Raw genomic sequence first — 15391 nt, 5'->3', positions numbered from 1 at the left:
ATTAAAACAGGATGAAATAAATCAAATTATGGGATCTAATATATTAAAATGTTTCTTCTCTGAAATCAAGTCACTGATAAAGTGTGTACTTGAGCACCATTTGCTCTAAGGGACTGGTTTCCAAATCCTGCTCATGCTGCTAGCTGTCTCCCATCCCTCACAGGCACGGCAGCTCCCAGTCCTGGATGCACATCTGTGTTGCTAAACAAAAGTAATCAGAACCAGCATGAAAATTTAATAAGCTGCATTCTGGCATTGGTCATGTTCTCAAGCGTGTATTTGTTTTCTGGCTGCACAAGTCCTCAGGCAGTGTCAACCAGAATAGCACTGGTGTTTAGGGGCACTGCTGTGGAGCAGCAGGATGCAGTGCTGGTGGTACTGTGAGTGCAGACTGGAGCTCTGAACTTGCCAGTATTCTTAGGGCGGTTGAGCAATGGCACGATCCAGTCTGGGAAGCTGTAAACCTCACGGCCTTCTCTTTCCAGCTGGGAACAAACGTGCTTCAGAATTGGGTACTTGAACTGCATGGTGACTTGTCAAGTGCACGGTTGTTCTGAGCAGGGTGTGTGCTGAGAGACTGTGTGGTGAGCCCTGCTGCCCTTCTGATCCTTCCTACAGCACAGTCCTCTGCTGTAGTGGCAGATTTGAAGGTTATTAGCACTGCTAGCTGAGCTGATGTCTGGGAGTGAGTAAGAACAGCCCTTCTCCTGAGCCTTGCCTGCCTCGTCTGCTCAGGCTGTAGCCCTGAGCTGCCCACACAGCCAGGGGCTTGGCTCACACCATTGTATTCATCTTCCTCATCTTCCTCCTATCTGCTCAGCTCTCAAAGTCTGCAGCATCAAGGGTAGATGTTAAAAGAATCCCCTCTGAGGGGGAAAGCAGATTGGGGTTAAGACTGGAGTTAAACCCTGCATGCATGAATGCACAAATAAAACATTTCTGCTGTGGTAACCCAAGGATAGCACGTCCTTGGATTAGGCACTGAACTAATTACTGTTTGATTGCTTGATTCTCCCACATTATATATTCATTGATTGCTGTTGATCCAAAAGCCTTTTTCTAAGTGAAAGTTGGTGCAAACCAGTGCTCATGGAAATCAGCACGGTAATAAATCAGGGACTGGGAGTGTCTGATTTGCTTTTCAATGAGGAAAAAAGCATTGGCAGCAATAATTCTTCTCAGAGAGAATAAGTCCATTTGTAATGCATTGTCTTGACTCATCAGAGGCTTTTTGATGAATAACCTCTCACTAAAAAACAATTTTTTACATTCAGTTGCTTCAGTTATAATTCAGAACTCTTCTATGACTACTTCATTTATTAAGTGCCCTCCAAAGAGCTTGCAGTATTTCTCTAGAAAAGCACAGTGCTTTGGGTTAGCATTCTTGCTGCTTCCCGTCTCCTTGGCTGCCCTGGAGCCCAGCCATGCCCCAATGCTGCTTGTTGCTCCATTCTCAGGCTGGGTTCTGCAATGGGCACCCAGTAAGGCAGCAGCTCAGTGCAGCTGCTTGTTCCCTTGTTTCTGTCTCTGCCCCTTACCTGGACAGAACTGAGTAAAACCAGCACTACTACTAATGGCCCTCAGCAGCTGACTGCCTTTCCACATCCAGGAATGATTGTGAGCATCCCAGAGCCACCTCAGTGCTGTTCTCAGCTGAGAACTGATGAGAACAAACACCGTGTGCTGAGCATTAGTAGCCTTTAACCACCCAAGAAGCTGAATGTACATCATACTGATCTGCCTGTGCAGGTGTTCGAAGTTGAGTGAAAGAAGTGATGTAATACATTCAGCTTTGTGTATAGATAATGGGATAAAATGGAAAGTGCTGCTGGTTCCATGACTGCGGAATGCATGTATTGCAGGAAATGCACTGCTGAAGAAAGGTGAAAGTTGTTCACCTATATAAAGCTAGTGTGTACATACCTTCCTTTTTCTTTTCAGCTGGAAATTTCCAACTGGCATTTCTACGTCAGTAGAATGTCAGTATGTCTATTTCTGTGTCAGTACTGAACAGTGCACTGTGGTCCTTACAGAGCCTCTCACTTCACACTGTGGGTGGTGCAAAACAAAACTCTGTGCAATAAATTGGTGGGTTGTGAAATTCAGGGATCTGGTTGAGGAGCAATGCAATGCAAAATGCAATCTGCACAGCATCCCCTATTGCAGGTTTTCACTTGCCTCCTTAGCAGCAGACCTGACCCAAGTAGAGGACAGAAGCTTTCCCACTGTTTCTATGGTGTTTGTGAAACAAATGCATTTTTATTTCTTAATGGGGTTTTGTTTCATAATAAAAAGGATGCTGCTGTTAGGGCTGCTTTGTCTGAGTAAGCAGAGCTTATTGGAAAGTTGAGCTGTTTGAGCTGTTGAGCTTATTGGAAAGTGCAGTTAAAAAAAAAAAATTCAGTGTTAAATACAGAATATGAATAAAAAACTTAGTTTCTAACTTTAATATTCAGAAAGATAATTAATTTTCAGTTGAATCACTGGATCTTGGCTTTAGGAAATTTCTCATCCAGTGTACAAAAACCTATTGTTACACAGAGCTTTGCGCTATGAGAGAATTCTTTTCCCATCTCTGTGCAAAGAGAAGGCTTTGTTTATATCTGCAAGGTATTATTCAGTCTAAAGTCTTGATAAGGCATAAGACTTCCCAATATAGAGAAACAGATTATCTTTCCCTTTTTTTGCTGCACATCTATTGTATTCTTGCTGTTTTTTAATAATCTCTGATCCTTCTTTGTGTTTTCAAGTGCACTGTTTGCATGGGGACCTTGCTATGCGCTCTTACTCACTGATTTCACCCTTAGTGAATCAGGGCGCAGTTATCCTGCTTTGTGGAATGGCTCCATTCACGTTTCTGTTCCTCAGCTGGTGCTAACAGCAAACGTAGAACTGTGCTTGTAAGACTCAAAGTGGGAAAGTTCTCCTTCCTGTCCTTGGGACACCCAGCAAACTGGGATTTCCCAAGCAGTGGGTGGCTTCATGGTGACTGATTCAACACTTTTTGCTTCTATCAAGATTCAGGACCTCTTTAAGCAGCCTGTTCATTCTCTATTTATTGCAGGCCTATCTTGGTGGGCCAAGAAAGTCTTGTGATGAATGTGTGTGGTAGAGTACAGGATATTAAATCTGGCAAATTATTTTTATATACTTTTGGTAAAGCTGCTAATATGTACTGCTCTCATTAGTGCGTGCTGTGATCTGTGCCTGTTATGTAAGCCCACGGTTTGTTGCTGGCTCTTTGATCTTGAGTAGTCATGGAGTTTCCGTTCAAAAGGGGAAAGTGTAGAGGTATCTACAGTTGTTCCTCTCAGGCATTCAGCGTTCATTTCCGTTGTTGATCATCTCACAGCACTGTCTTCTGTATCAGCATTGTTCTTCCATTACAGCAGCCGACCAGAGCACCTGATGGGATTTCCTTGTCTTGGTTTTTCTCCCATTGTGTTGCTCCTTCAGGCTCAGAGCTGCAGGGAGCAAGGCTGGCAGCAGTGCAGCCTGACCCAACCTGAGTGTCCATTTTGTCATTTCCATTGTGTCAGCAGTGCTGTTGGGAGGCCGTCCTGGAACTTGCTTCCCTCCAATACTAAATTACCTCTATTCTCACACCATTCAACACCCACTCATAAAGACTTCAAGTAATTCTGTTATGCCTCCATCAAGAGCAAGCAGTGCTGGTGTCATGTGCAGTGGCTGCAGGCCTGGTTCTCAAACAGATCCTGCAGCCCTCATGGTGCTGGGAGCATACTTGGGAAGGTGCAGGCAGCACGGTGATGTGGGCTACATGCAGACAGTTTCTGGTCCTAACAGTGGGTGCCAGGCTGACCAAGGGAGGAGCTGCCCGGGATGGAGGCAGTCATATTCTGATCAGTACTCTTGCACCTTTTGAAGCTTGTTGCTGCTGCTGAAGGTTATTGCTGATCGTCTTGTACACCAAATTCTCCAGTAAAAAGAAGCTGATGCTGCAAGAAAGTATATGCATATCTTCATAATAAATTTTCTTACTTTTAACAAACTTTTGATAATGAAATTCTATCCCAGGGTGTGAGGATAGCACAGAATGACCATGTTACATGTGAAGTGACTGCAAAGAGCACCAGTTCCATGGATGTGCAGGCCACCAGAGAATTCTTCACCTTACTAACCATTTGTTTTATTTCTACAGCTGTCAGAGTTATCTCTGGAGAGGAAACAGAAGGCTGGGGGGGGGGGGGGGGCTCCAATTGCTTGTTAGCAGATTGCGTGCAAATTCCTCCTTATTCCTTACCAGAGTGGCTAGGGTGGCTTTGGTGTTGCTGTCTTGCTGCATGCATGGTTGCTTGCATGAGTGTGTGACTGCTGCATGCATCACTGCACATGCTGCCCTGAGTCTCAAGTCATGCAGGGACAGCGAGCTCTGACTTCCTTTCCTGCCCTGCGGGGTAAGGGAAGGAGGCAGTTCAGCAAAAAAGGAAATGTGGAAAATAAATCTGGAAAAACCCTACAGTCACTGGGAAAGGGGACCGCGGCACTTTCACAGAACCCCACCAATGTCACGTTAATATTGAGAAATGACAAAGTTGTGTATGGTTGTCACATTCTTTTTGTTCAATTTTTTTCTTTTTCCTAGACCCCGCCCGATGGTTTTACGTGTATCAGAGAGGTAAAATTTAAACCAGTTTGACTCTATTGGTCATGTAACTTCTGGAACAAAAGTTTTCTTAAGCCAGGAAACAGTTTCACCCTGAGGCAGAGTTTCTCCCTTTTGTTGCTGGCAGCAAACGTACTGAAAGTGCTCAAAATCTGCCCAGTTCCCAGGCTGGGGCTGCAGGTCCTGGCTGCTGAGGACAGCCTCAGTCAGAGCATCCTGCATGTGGCACTTCAGCCCATGGTACATCGAGTCGCCTTCTTACCAGTTCAGCTATTCTCCACGTTTTAAGATGGCACTCCAAAGCTTTAGGATTATATGAATGGGAATTTTCCAAAAATCATGAAAATGAGGTGATTTTGTCAGCCTTGTAGTGAGGTTTATTTGCAGATCCACCTTAGAGCAGCATGGAGGAAATCACTTGTCCCATAAGCGCGTTCTCCACGTCATCCCCATGAAAAAGCAGCAAAGCGCTCAGGAAGCTCTCAGTGGATTTCCACCTACTTTGACTATTTGTTTCCCTCATAAATGCTGCTACGGAAAGGTGTATTCAAGGAAAAGCAAGAATAGCAACCCATTTCAGGCTGCAGTGGAAAGACACCCTGCTGTCTCCTACCCGGGAGATCAGAGCCTTCACTTCTAGTGCAAAGTGAAGTTAGTACATGCCTACAAAAACATCTAAAGCCATATTGGGCAGTCTTCTAATTGCCCTACCTGATATTAGCTGTGCCAGAAAGACATTTTGGAGGGGCCTGTGGCCTCTGAGTCCTTCCCAGAGTTTCAACCCTGTTCTAGCTTCCCAGTGTGCTCAGTGGAAGTGATTAATACCTGATGTTCTGCATGGATCATTACAAGGATTACCTGAGATAGACTGTAATTCCTCTTGGCTTTTTCAGTTCAGTTTTCGTCTTAATCTCAGGTTTTTGATCCCGTTTGGGTTTGAGACAGCTTTTTTCTCCACCTGGTGGTACTCAAGGTTCAGGTGGGCAGAATACCCCTGTCAGACCTGGGTGTGTTTGTATGAGTTTGGCATTGCTGCTTTACTGGGGAAAATGGAGCTGAAAGTCAGAGGGGTTTCAGGAAGGAAGTAGGTCTGGAGAGATCTGAAGACATTCTGTTGATTTATCAGCTCGAGAGCCCTCTTGGCTTGGAGATTAATCTCCATACTAATAATACTTAGTGCTTACTAATAAAGGATTGTTGAAGTTTAATTGAACATTGAAGGCTCATACTTAGTTCTGCCTCAGTGGAAATGCACAGGAATTTGTGACCATTGCAACTCTTGGAGCTGTGCTCATATCAGCCTTTGCCCCTCCAGAAGCAGCATTGGGGCCATCTGGGTTTTTACTGATGACCATCTGCAGCCTCTCTTTGGGCTGTTGTTGGCCTGGGGTGTCCTTGGGGCTGTGAGATGGCATCACTGCTGCTCTGAGGCTGGGCACTGGGAATGCTGGAGGAAAGGGGTGGGCTCCTGGTGCTTCCTAATTGAGTCCTGTCCAGCAACAGCAGCCCCAGGCTTTGGAGCAAGATGCAGAGAGGTCAGTGCTGGCAGGGACAGGCTGGGCAGGTTCCTCAGTTCAGGCCCCTTGGATATTCACAGCCACAGATGAGGAAGCAGCTGCTAAATAACATGCAGTTTTTTCTACTTTATAGTACACAACTACAGTTCAGCCTTGTCTGCAAGCAGTTCCATCTGTTCTGCTTATGCAAAAAGGGTTGTTGGAGCTGAAGAATATTGATGAGGTGTTTTTCTAAGGCCTGGCTGGAAGGTGCGCTGCCAGCAGGGGAATTCAGCAGGGCTCATCCCCCTGCATGCCCTGCTGCTGAGGCACGTTCCTGGCTGGGAACAGCCCACGTTGCAGAGCTGTCCTGCCATGTTTGTTACCCTGCTGTTGTGTTTCAAAGATAAACTGCCGGTGAAACTACTTTTTCCATACCATGGCAGATTAATGTGCTTGTGTCCAGTGAAGTGGAAAGATCTGGAGAAGTGAAATACTGGAGCAGGTTGTGTTTCTTCAGATTGATTGGACTTTCTAAGATGGGGCTGAGTCCCTCTGCCTGGTGTTGTGATGTAGAGCAGCAGTCAGGTGGAGTTGAAAATCTCTTTTCATCAGTGGTGAAACAGTTTCGTCTGTAGACATGTGGTTGCTCAAGACAAGCTTCTACATAAGCGGGCTTACATTACTCTGGTTCATCACTCAGAAATACAAATTGTGCTCAGCAAAGCTTACAGCAGTGGAAGACCGATTGCACACACTCTAGGCGTGGAAATCTTCAAATAAAGATAGCAAAAGGTAAAATTTGAGCAAGGTATGGAAGGATGCATAAGCTAAGCTTTATTAAGTAATTCCCAAAGTGTACTCAGTTAAAATATTGATCTATTCTAATGAAAAATTGTTCTCTGCTCTCTGTAGGCAGAAGAAAAATGAAACGCAGTATCTTCCATTAGCAACAATCCGTAAAATGTACATGGAAGTGCATGTGTCTTTGTGAAGTGACTCTTAGGCACACAAAGCATGCCTACCCTGCAGGCAAATGACTTTTTTGCAGAGAAAAAAAGTAAAGCAAACTGAAGTGATTATTATAACTTGGTCCTGCTTCGTGATAAGGTCACCCCGGATGCTTCTCCCAGCCAGAGGAATTCACATCCTGCTATCAGAGCAGCCATGAAAATACACCCAGAGGTTGAATTCTAAGCCTCAGTTCTATTTCCTCTTGTCTATCTCTAACTAAATTGTAGGCAAAACAATCTGGGCAAATGTGTGAGCAGTTCTGTACCTGCCAAGCAGTGCAGGAATTACTCCCGGGTTTCAGCAAGTTCTTAGGAGAAGCTCTGCAGAGATGCTGGAAGCAATGGCTTATCCAACTGCTGCTGCTGCTGCTCACACTGCAGAGGTGACCGTACACATTGCTTCTGTCACCTGCTCCCACTGCCTTACTTGCACTCGCAAGCTGAGGGAGAAGAATATTTAAACCAATGCCATGCTTGTTTTGTGCATTCAGATCTCCCAGGCTGTTAGTCAAGGTTTGAGCAGGGCAAAAACAAGGAGTGTGACACAATGTAAAATACTGATGTCATACTTTACTGATGAACACATGCAGGTTTAGTTTCATCACTGTTTTTGTACTCGCACTCGTCACTATAAAGTTAGTTTCAGTTGAAGTAAAAAATAAAAAATAAAAATGCAGTGTTTGTGAGTGTGAGGGCTTATATTTCACAGTGATACGCTGGGAGAGACTGAGCCAGTGCGATAATGAAAATGTAAGAAAGAAATACAGCTTATATGGTAAAAGACAACTGTAGGAGGGGAGGAAAAACTTCCTTTTTTGCCATTGAGTTGTGTTTAATTTATTGCCTGAGAATAGAAGGAAGAGGTTTTGAAGAGCTGACTGAAGACAAAGCACTAAAAGGGAACAACAAACGACAGCTCTGTTGGGGAGGTCTCCGTGGCTCTGGGACAAGGCCCAAATAAAACCAAATATGAGGGTTAAACCCCTCAGACTGGCATCCCTCCTTGGTCTCATGGTTTATGTGAGATGACGTAGCTTTTTCTCTTCTCTGAGTTACAGGATATAAAAACTAGCCGGTTAGTATTTTACGCTTGCATCACTCACATCAGGGACAGCAGGGTAGCACAGCAGAAGGACTCTGGACCTCTGTGCATTTTGTGAAGGGTTTTAGGTGACCTTGAGTTAACGAAATGGTGTGCAGTGTACGGGTTAGTGATCAGAGTCCATCACCTGGCTCCTTTTCTTACATGGTTTTCTTCTTTCCTTTTTTTCTATTGTTCATTCCCTTTCCCCCATTCTGAGCAATTTCTTTCCAGCCTTTCTCTCTTCAGCTTTTTCCACGTTGCTTCATCACCTGCCATCTCTTTCAAAGAAAATAGCCTTCTTCACCTTATTTCTCATTATCTGTTGCTCCTTTCCTCCAGCAGGCATCCTTTTCCATCTCCTTTCTTCTAACAGCAGTTAGCATTCCTCACATTTTCCTATTCCCTTGGTGTGCCAAAGCTGCCTCCTTCAGGTCTCTCCGTGCCACTTGCCATTTCACAGTCATTTCTTCTGTGCTGGGAATGGCTGTAATATCCTCATCCTATTCCATGCTCTTACCAAGTCTCTTACCTTTATTCCCTTTCAGTTTCCCTATGACTTCTGCCAGTACATATTTCCTGCACGTACAAGTGTGTGCATATATGAATTTGTACAGATATGAAAAAAATAAGAGACATGTCAGAAGAAAAGATATATGTGTACGTATGGAGCAAGATGAAACTCAGGGCAGCCTGGTCTAGTATCAGATCTGGAGGTTGGTGGCCCTGCCTGTGGCAGCAGGGTTGGAACTTTGGTGATCCCTGGGGTCCCTTCCATGCCATTCTGTGATTCTATGAGATTAATTGAAGTCGGTCTCTATAAATCCCATTAGGTATTTTTTTAGACTCTGCGTTGTCCTGACTTGAACCTGTAGATTTCCACAGGAAGTTTTGAAACCACAATGAACAACTTAAACCCACTTGTGTTGAACATGCTGGTAACTGCAGCTTGCTTAACACTGCTATACAGTTGTGTGCTTAACACCCACAAGGTCAGCCTTCACTGTTTGATGCATACATTGGCACTTCTTGTGATCTGGAAGAGCATGAGATTGCCTTCTTCCCACCCCAGCCTCCCTTCCTGTCAGTAAGGGAGAATTCTGTTCTCTGATGTATCTTAAACATAGACGTATGCAAAGAGTCCTTGGTGTTGTCTTTGTTCAGCTATTGCATTTCCACTCTGGCTTTTGAGAGCTGTCTAGTCACTAACTTTTACCACTTCTCAGCTTTGGTGTTGACTTTCTTGTTGCTTACTGGTGGGGGAAGGTCTTTAACTATTGATAGCACTGATATAAACTATTGCAACAGTGCCCAAATTCCATTGCCCACCTGTTTAAATTTCATGTATTTCATTTGTAATTAGGCTGCTTTGTGTTGTCTGATCTCTTTGACTAGAATTAAGTTACTACTGCAGGTAGGAGTGCATACTGAAAGGGGAAGCTGAAGTGATGTTGTAAAAGAGCAGGGGCTCCTTCTGTATCAGACCTTGTCTATCAGTAAGAATTACAATGGAAATCTCATAACCTTGCACGTTTTTTCAAGGCACCAATTTAGCTGTTTTGATAATAGTGTGCATTGCGCACGCAGTCTGTGGTAATGGAACAGTTGATCATTTTACTGAAGATGGTTTGGGGGGAATTGCTAGCTTTTATGCTAAGCCATCTTTGGGTATAAATGGGATATTATAGAGTATAGCCATGCAAAAAAAGGACTTGGGATACAGGTGGATGGCAGCTGGATGTGGTACTCAAGGTCAGTGGATGGTGCTCTGAGCACCTGCTCTAGTGTAGGTGTCCTTGTTCATTGCAGGGAGTTGTACTGGATCTCTTTTATGGGTCCCTCCTAACTCAAACTATTCTATGAGTTATGTCAGCTGAAAGCTGCCACTGATTTTTGAAGTTTAAATAATGTCAAATTGACACTTACTAAGCACTGGAATATTTTTTGGCGTTACCTGCACTGTTGAGGAAGCAGGCTTGACAGGTAAAAAGGTAAGTCAGGGAAGAGGTGAGGTTAAGAGAATCCAGCATGAGATGCGTCTCAAATATTTTTCCTTCTTGTTGGAGAGCAATCTCCTGAATAAAATACACAACTATTTTTTCACTGCTTATCAGTTTCCAGAAAGCCCGTGCAGAAGCAGGTTGGATTCATTCAGATTCAGTAACTGTGGGCATAATTTGAATTTCCCTTGGGCTGAAAGCGACCTTTGGTGTCTGGGCAGTGAGCCCCTCACTCACTCACTCAGCATACAGAAGAGTTTCCTCACTGTTTACCCTCAGTAATGTCGTTGTCTAATATGCTTAAGCATGACTGCTCTCTTACTTGTATTTGCTCAGCTTTCTGTCAGGTCAGTACTTTGAAAGGCCTGCTCTCAACGCCATTTCAGTATTTAGATAAGAATATCTGGCGTTGCCTTTTAGAGCAACGTGTCTGCTGCCTATCCTGTTCTGCCCATCAGTTTTGGCTTTGTGAATGGGGTGCTAATTGGCCCCAGTAAGAAGTATGAGCTATTGCTTTACTCACCTGGCTTTTATTGTGCTTTTGAAAAGTTGAAAACAGTGATACAGACCAGTTGTGTTGATGGCTTCTTTTTTTCTCTATTGCTCTTGAAATCCAATCTGTCTTACCCATTGCGTTATCAGAGCAAAGCTAACAACCAAAATGAATATCTTCCTGCCTTCTCTTTTAGATAAAATCGAAGATGAATTAGAAATGACTACGGTGTGCCACAGACCCGAAGGCCTGGAACAGCTTGAAGCGCAAACCAATTTCACTAAAAGAGAGCTTCAAGTGCTTTACAGAGGATTTAAAAATGTAAGAACAGCACTGCAGTGAACTGAATCCAGTATGTGTGTCTCCACCAGCCCCAACTGCTCAGCTGTGTTTTGTATCATTCTCCTGCTACCTACCAGCAGTTCTGCACTGCATCTCCTCTACCACAGCAAAACGAGCTCACAATCTACCTTTCCATCTAATATTGATGCCCCCATAATCTGCTTAAAATGGGGATTGCATGAGCACATCACACTCGTTACATTTACTCCCTAAATGTCACTAAACGTGCTGCAAATTCCTCAGCTGTGCCTATGCTTCAAGATAATCCACAAATGTTTTCATGTTTATTTAATTCTTGCTTGCTCAATTCATGCTGCAGTTGAGCTGTGTTGTTTGCTTGGGATGCCTGGGATTTTTGTTTTTTTTTTCCCCCTTTCCCTATCTTGGATAATTCTTGCTATTTGAGTAGGATGTTATTAGAGCACGTTAGGACTACAAAGTCCAGGGTAAGCAGGGAGCAAAGCAGGAGCCCAAGAGACCTCAGAAGGTAATGGGCATCAGGGTGAGGGGTAGGAGACCACAGTTTAGGTGAAAGGGAATGTGTCAGCTGTCACAGCTGCATGCACACAGCAGCAGCATGCTGGTCTTCATGAACCTCAGCCAGGGCCAATTCTCCCTGGTAGAGTTGGTCTCCACAGGGCTGTGAACCTCACCATGTTGGTCCCCTGCTGCTGCCTCACAGGGACTCGTAATAAACAGAAATGGGATTTTGAGGCTATGTGGAACAGATGTGTTATGGACCTTGAGTGCTGAAGAGTCATTACATGACAGCCTGAGGGTCTGAGTTTAGTCAGAAGGGTGTTTTGTGTCAGGTAATGCTTTGATGGTGATTAATGAGTTGTTATTGCACTAGCTTGATAGATGCCATGTGGTTTTTAAGTTGCTCTGTTGGACAGTTGCAGTACTTCAGCCACTGTCATAGCAAAACACTGTAACTTCTTGTAAAGTCAAGTCCATTGGTTGAAGACTTGCCATAAGAAAATTAAGCCACCTTAAATGCAAGTCTTGTTGAGGGAAACCTGCTGGATGTTGTGAAGGTCCTTTCTTATTTTTGACATTCTTGAAATTTGATTGCATCCTATCTCCTGCACATACCTGACTTCTCCAGATCAGCTGCCTGTACCTTTGTTTATTGCATGCATTGTGCTTGTGCAGCCTTTGCTGGACTTAGGGAGGACCTCAGTCTGACCACTGAAGATGGACCTTATGAGACCTCATCGTGCTTTGGCTGGTCAGGTACAAAACATACAGCTTTGAAGACAAAGCTCAATAGGTTAATATATGGTGTAATGCGATATAACCCCCTACAATGGGGAACAGAACTCAGCGCATTCCTAACTGCTGTGTTTTCATATCTTGCTGACATACCTTTCTTGCTGTGTATGGGAGCACAGTGCAGGGCACCATGCTGAGAGGGAGAGGTTGAGTCAGCAGCCCTGATGCAAACCAGAGGCATGTGAGCCTTGCAGCTCTCAGCAGACCTGGGGTTTATCCTTCCCCCATCCCCCTGCCCCCCAGTTTTGCTGTCATTTTGCAGTACAGAGGCTTTACCTCTGAGGGAAAGAATAACGATAAAAGTGCATTTAACTTGTGTGTTCAACCCTTTTGTAAGACCACACTGATGGTCTTGGTGTTAATTGGCAGTGCTGGCACGATCCTGGCTTTGTCAAGTCATTAGGAAAGCAGCGTGTTTCCTCCAGCTGCTGTGTACGCAATGTGCATGAAGCTTTAATATTTAAAGTTTAAACTGAAAGGGCAGCTTTAGCATTTCTAGCCTATAAATCATGGTTTCAATAGAATGAGTAATTAGGCACAGTAGGCAGGCTATCTCAGCTGTTACCATATTTCCCGTTGTACCAAACCGTGTGCTTCTCGGGATGATGTTACAGTGCCATCTGGAGATTCAAAGGCCCTGTGGGAAAACAGTCATTTTTCTCTCCAGCTCGTGCTGCTTGCTCTCACTGATTGCACAGGTCGTGTTTAATCACAAGGCAACAGCTGGGTTACCGCAGGGCCAGCTGCAGGCACTTGGAATAGCACAGGAGGAATGAGGTCCTTCCCAGTCCTGCTGTTTTCATACTTGGTTGGGTGGTCGTGTTCACAGACATGCAGCCAAAGGCAGCTCAGCGCAGCCTGGTATTGCTTCCAGGCAAGTGCCCTGTCTGACCAGGGTCCTAATTCTCCATACTTTTCTTTCTTAGTATTCCTTTGTCTCTGAAGTCTTTCCCTACACACCTGGGCAGGGGACAGCACAGGCAGTGAGGGGCACTGGGAAGTGCATCTCTGCTCTCCCGGAGCCCTGTGAAAAACTGAGGGGGTTCTGGGCCAACAGGACTGGCAGAAGGGATTGACAGCAAAAGCTGCCAGCTGCTTGAGCAAAAGCAAGTTCTGTGAAAGTACGGGATTTTGAGGGGAGAAAAGATATGTGCAGCTCCAGGGTTCTAGAGGAAATCGAGTGATTCTAATCCTTCAGACCTGCTGATAGGCTTTCATGTCTTCAGTTATGTTTCTGCAGCCAGTAAAGCTGCTAACTGAATAGTTGTAAGTCTGTTCTTTTTCTTCTTTTATTTCTGTCCTTACAAATAAATGCTGGCTACTCCCAGTGCTCTAAGACAACAAATCCTGAGACAGAAAATGGTAAATTCTGATATGCACCATGCACCCAGGGCTGACCCATAAGGGTCTCTGGGCTGAGAGCTGCCCTGGGAAGGTGGTGGGGAAGGAGGGGAGGGCAGAATTTTGTTGAGGAGGGTGGGCAACAGCCAGGAATGCAGCTGGGATGGGCCGTGAGCTCAGGCTCCTCCTGGTGTGTGACTGCTCAGATCTGTCGTTTCCACACTGGACTGGTGGAGGCTTCCACCAAACTGCATCTCGGCCACTCCAGCAAATGTCCTGCATGACATGAGATGCTTGGGCTGAGGGCTTTGGCTGTAGCTCTGGAAAAAGCAAGATAACTGAAGCAAAAAGAAGTAGAGTCTGGTGGGTCTTACCTTGGTTCAGCTTAACAAAATAAAACATGGTTGTTTATACATACATGGGAAGAGAGAATTGTTTGAGCTAGAAAGCAGTGTTGGCATGGGGTGCAATTAGAGGTTTCTGTTCCCCAGGTGAGTGAGTGATGTTTGGGGAACCATTAATGAATGGGTGGGAATGAGAAATTGTTTGTAAGATTCAAATTGATAAATGGTTGATGTTTAAGGGATCACCAACAACAGAGCTTTTGGCTCAGTAATTCAATATGTCCCTTTTGGACTTTCTCATTACTTGTATTCTTTGGATTGAGTGCATGAATTTAAGAGGGTTGGGATCTTCATGGGATTTTCTGCTTTCTTCAGGAGGTTCTGCCCTATTAGGGGAACAGCTGCTAGCTGCAAGGGACACTGCAAAGACTCAATGAGAGAACAGCAACCCCAAATAACTCAGGAACTGTTGGGAACACTCTGGCTTTGCTGTAGCATGACTATTTTAGCAAATATGCAGTATGTGAATGAGTCTTCTGTGAGACGGGATGACTGAAATAAGTCTGGGTTTGAAGACCAAAGCAAGCAGTGTGAACAAGATAAGGAAGTTCTGGTATTTTCATAATGCCATAAATATACTGCTGGCTCTGAGAGAACACAAGAAAGGCAGCAAAGTAATTCCTGATTCTAGCAGAAGAAAGAGCCCCAAGTGCAATTTTTCTTTGATTTTTTTATTTCAGAGTGTGGTTTTCAGCTCCCTTGTGGTTTAAGGAGAAGTCAGAGGAGCCCAATCCATACACGTGACAGCTGCTGTCAATGCCAGTGCTTGGTAGCTAAATTTTGGGAACAATACAAACCAAGTGTTCACTTCTCATGTTAGACACTTTGAAAGAATTCATAGGTTTAAAAAAAAAATGAGGTGTTTACCTGAAATTTAACCCACTGTTGTCAAAGGAAGGCCTTGTGTGTATTAGAATGGAAGGTGCTTTTTCATGCTGCTATGAAATTTCTCTTGCATGAGGAAACCTGTGCTGCCTTCAGTGGAATTTCAGCTGGCACAGAGCTTACCTGCTCCTTTTCACAAGAGAGATTTCTTTGAGTCAGCTGCCTTAAGATGTGCTGTAGCACTAATGAGGCCTCTTGAGCTTTATTCAACTCTTACAAAACAAAATGGTGATCAATTAAGTGTAAATGAATTGCTACTAGTATATGTGTCTGCAAGCAGCCCTGTTATGTAGAGCTAAGCAGGGCGATCAGTGTCAGCACTGCGCTCCTGGAGGTTTGATGCAAACTTCCATTTGGCTTCCAGATAGAACATCAGAAGTAAGCAGGGTTGTGTGGAAACTCAAAATGTAATCAGGCCCAATGGCCAGACCTGC

At 44.5% G+C, this 15391-nt stretch overlaps 1 protein-coding gene across 4 annotated transcripts in view; it reads left to right on the top strand.

Moving 5' to 3' along the window:
* KCNIP1 (potassium voltage-gated channel interacting protein 1) overlaps positions 1-15391 on the top strand; it is a 319154-nt gene that overhangs the window by 294484 nt on the left and 9279 nt on the right. For all 4 annotated transcript variants that reach the window (XM_042880693.1, XM_042880692.1, XM_042880694.1 and 1 more), the window contains exon 2: positions 10907-11031. In XM_042880693.1, the coding sequence (XP_042736627.1) occupies positions 10907-11031 (125 nt within the window). The remainder of the gene's footprint in view (positions 1-10906; positions 11032-15391) is intronic.

Source organism: Lagopus leucura, unplaced genomic scaffold, assembly GCF_019238085.1.
Source record: "Lagopus leucura isolate 7727_CA_CO unplaced genomic scaffold, USGS_WTPT01 Super-Scaffold_100027, whole genome shotgun sequence".
In the NCBI taxonomy this organism is placed as follows: Eukaryota; Metazoa; Chordata; class Aves; order Galliformes; family Phasianidae; genus Lagopus; species Lagopus leucura.
This window is presented reverse-complemented; position numbering and strand designations above follow the sequence as displayed.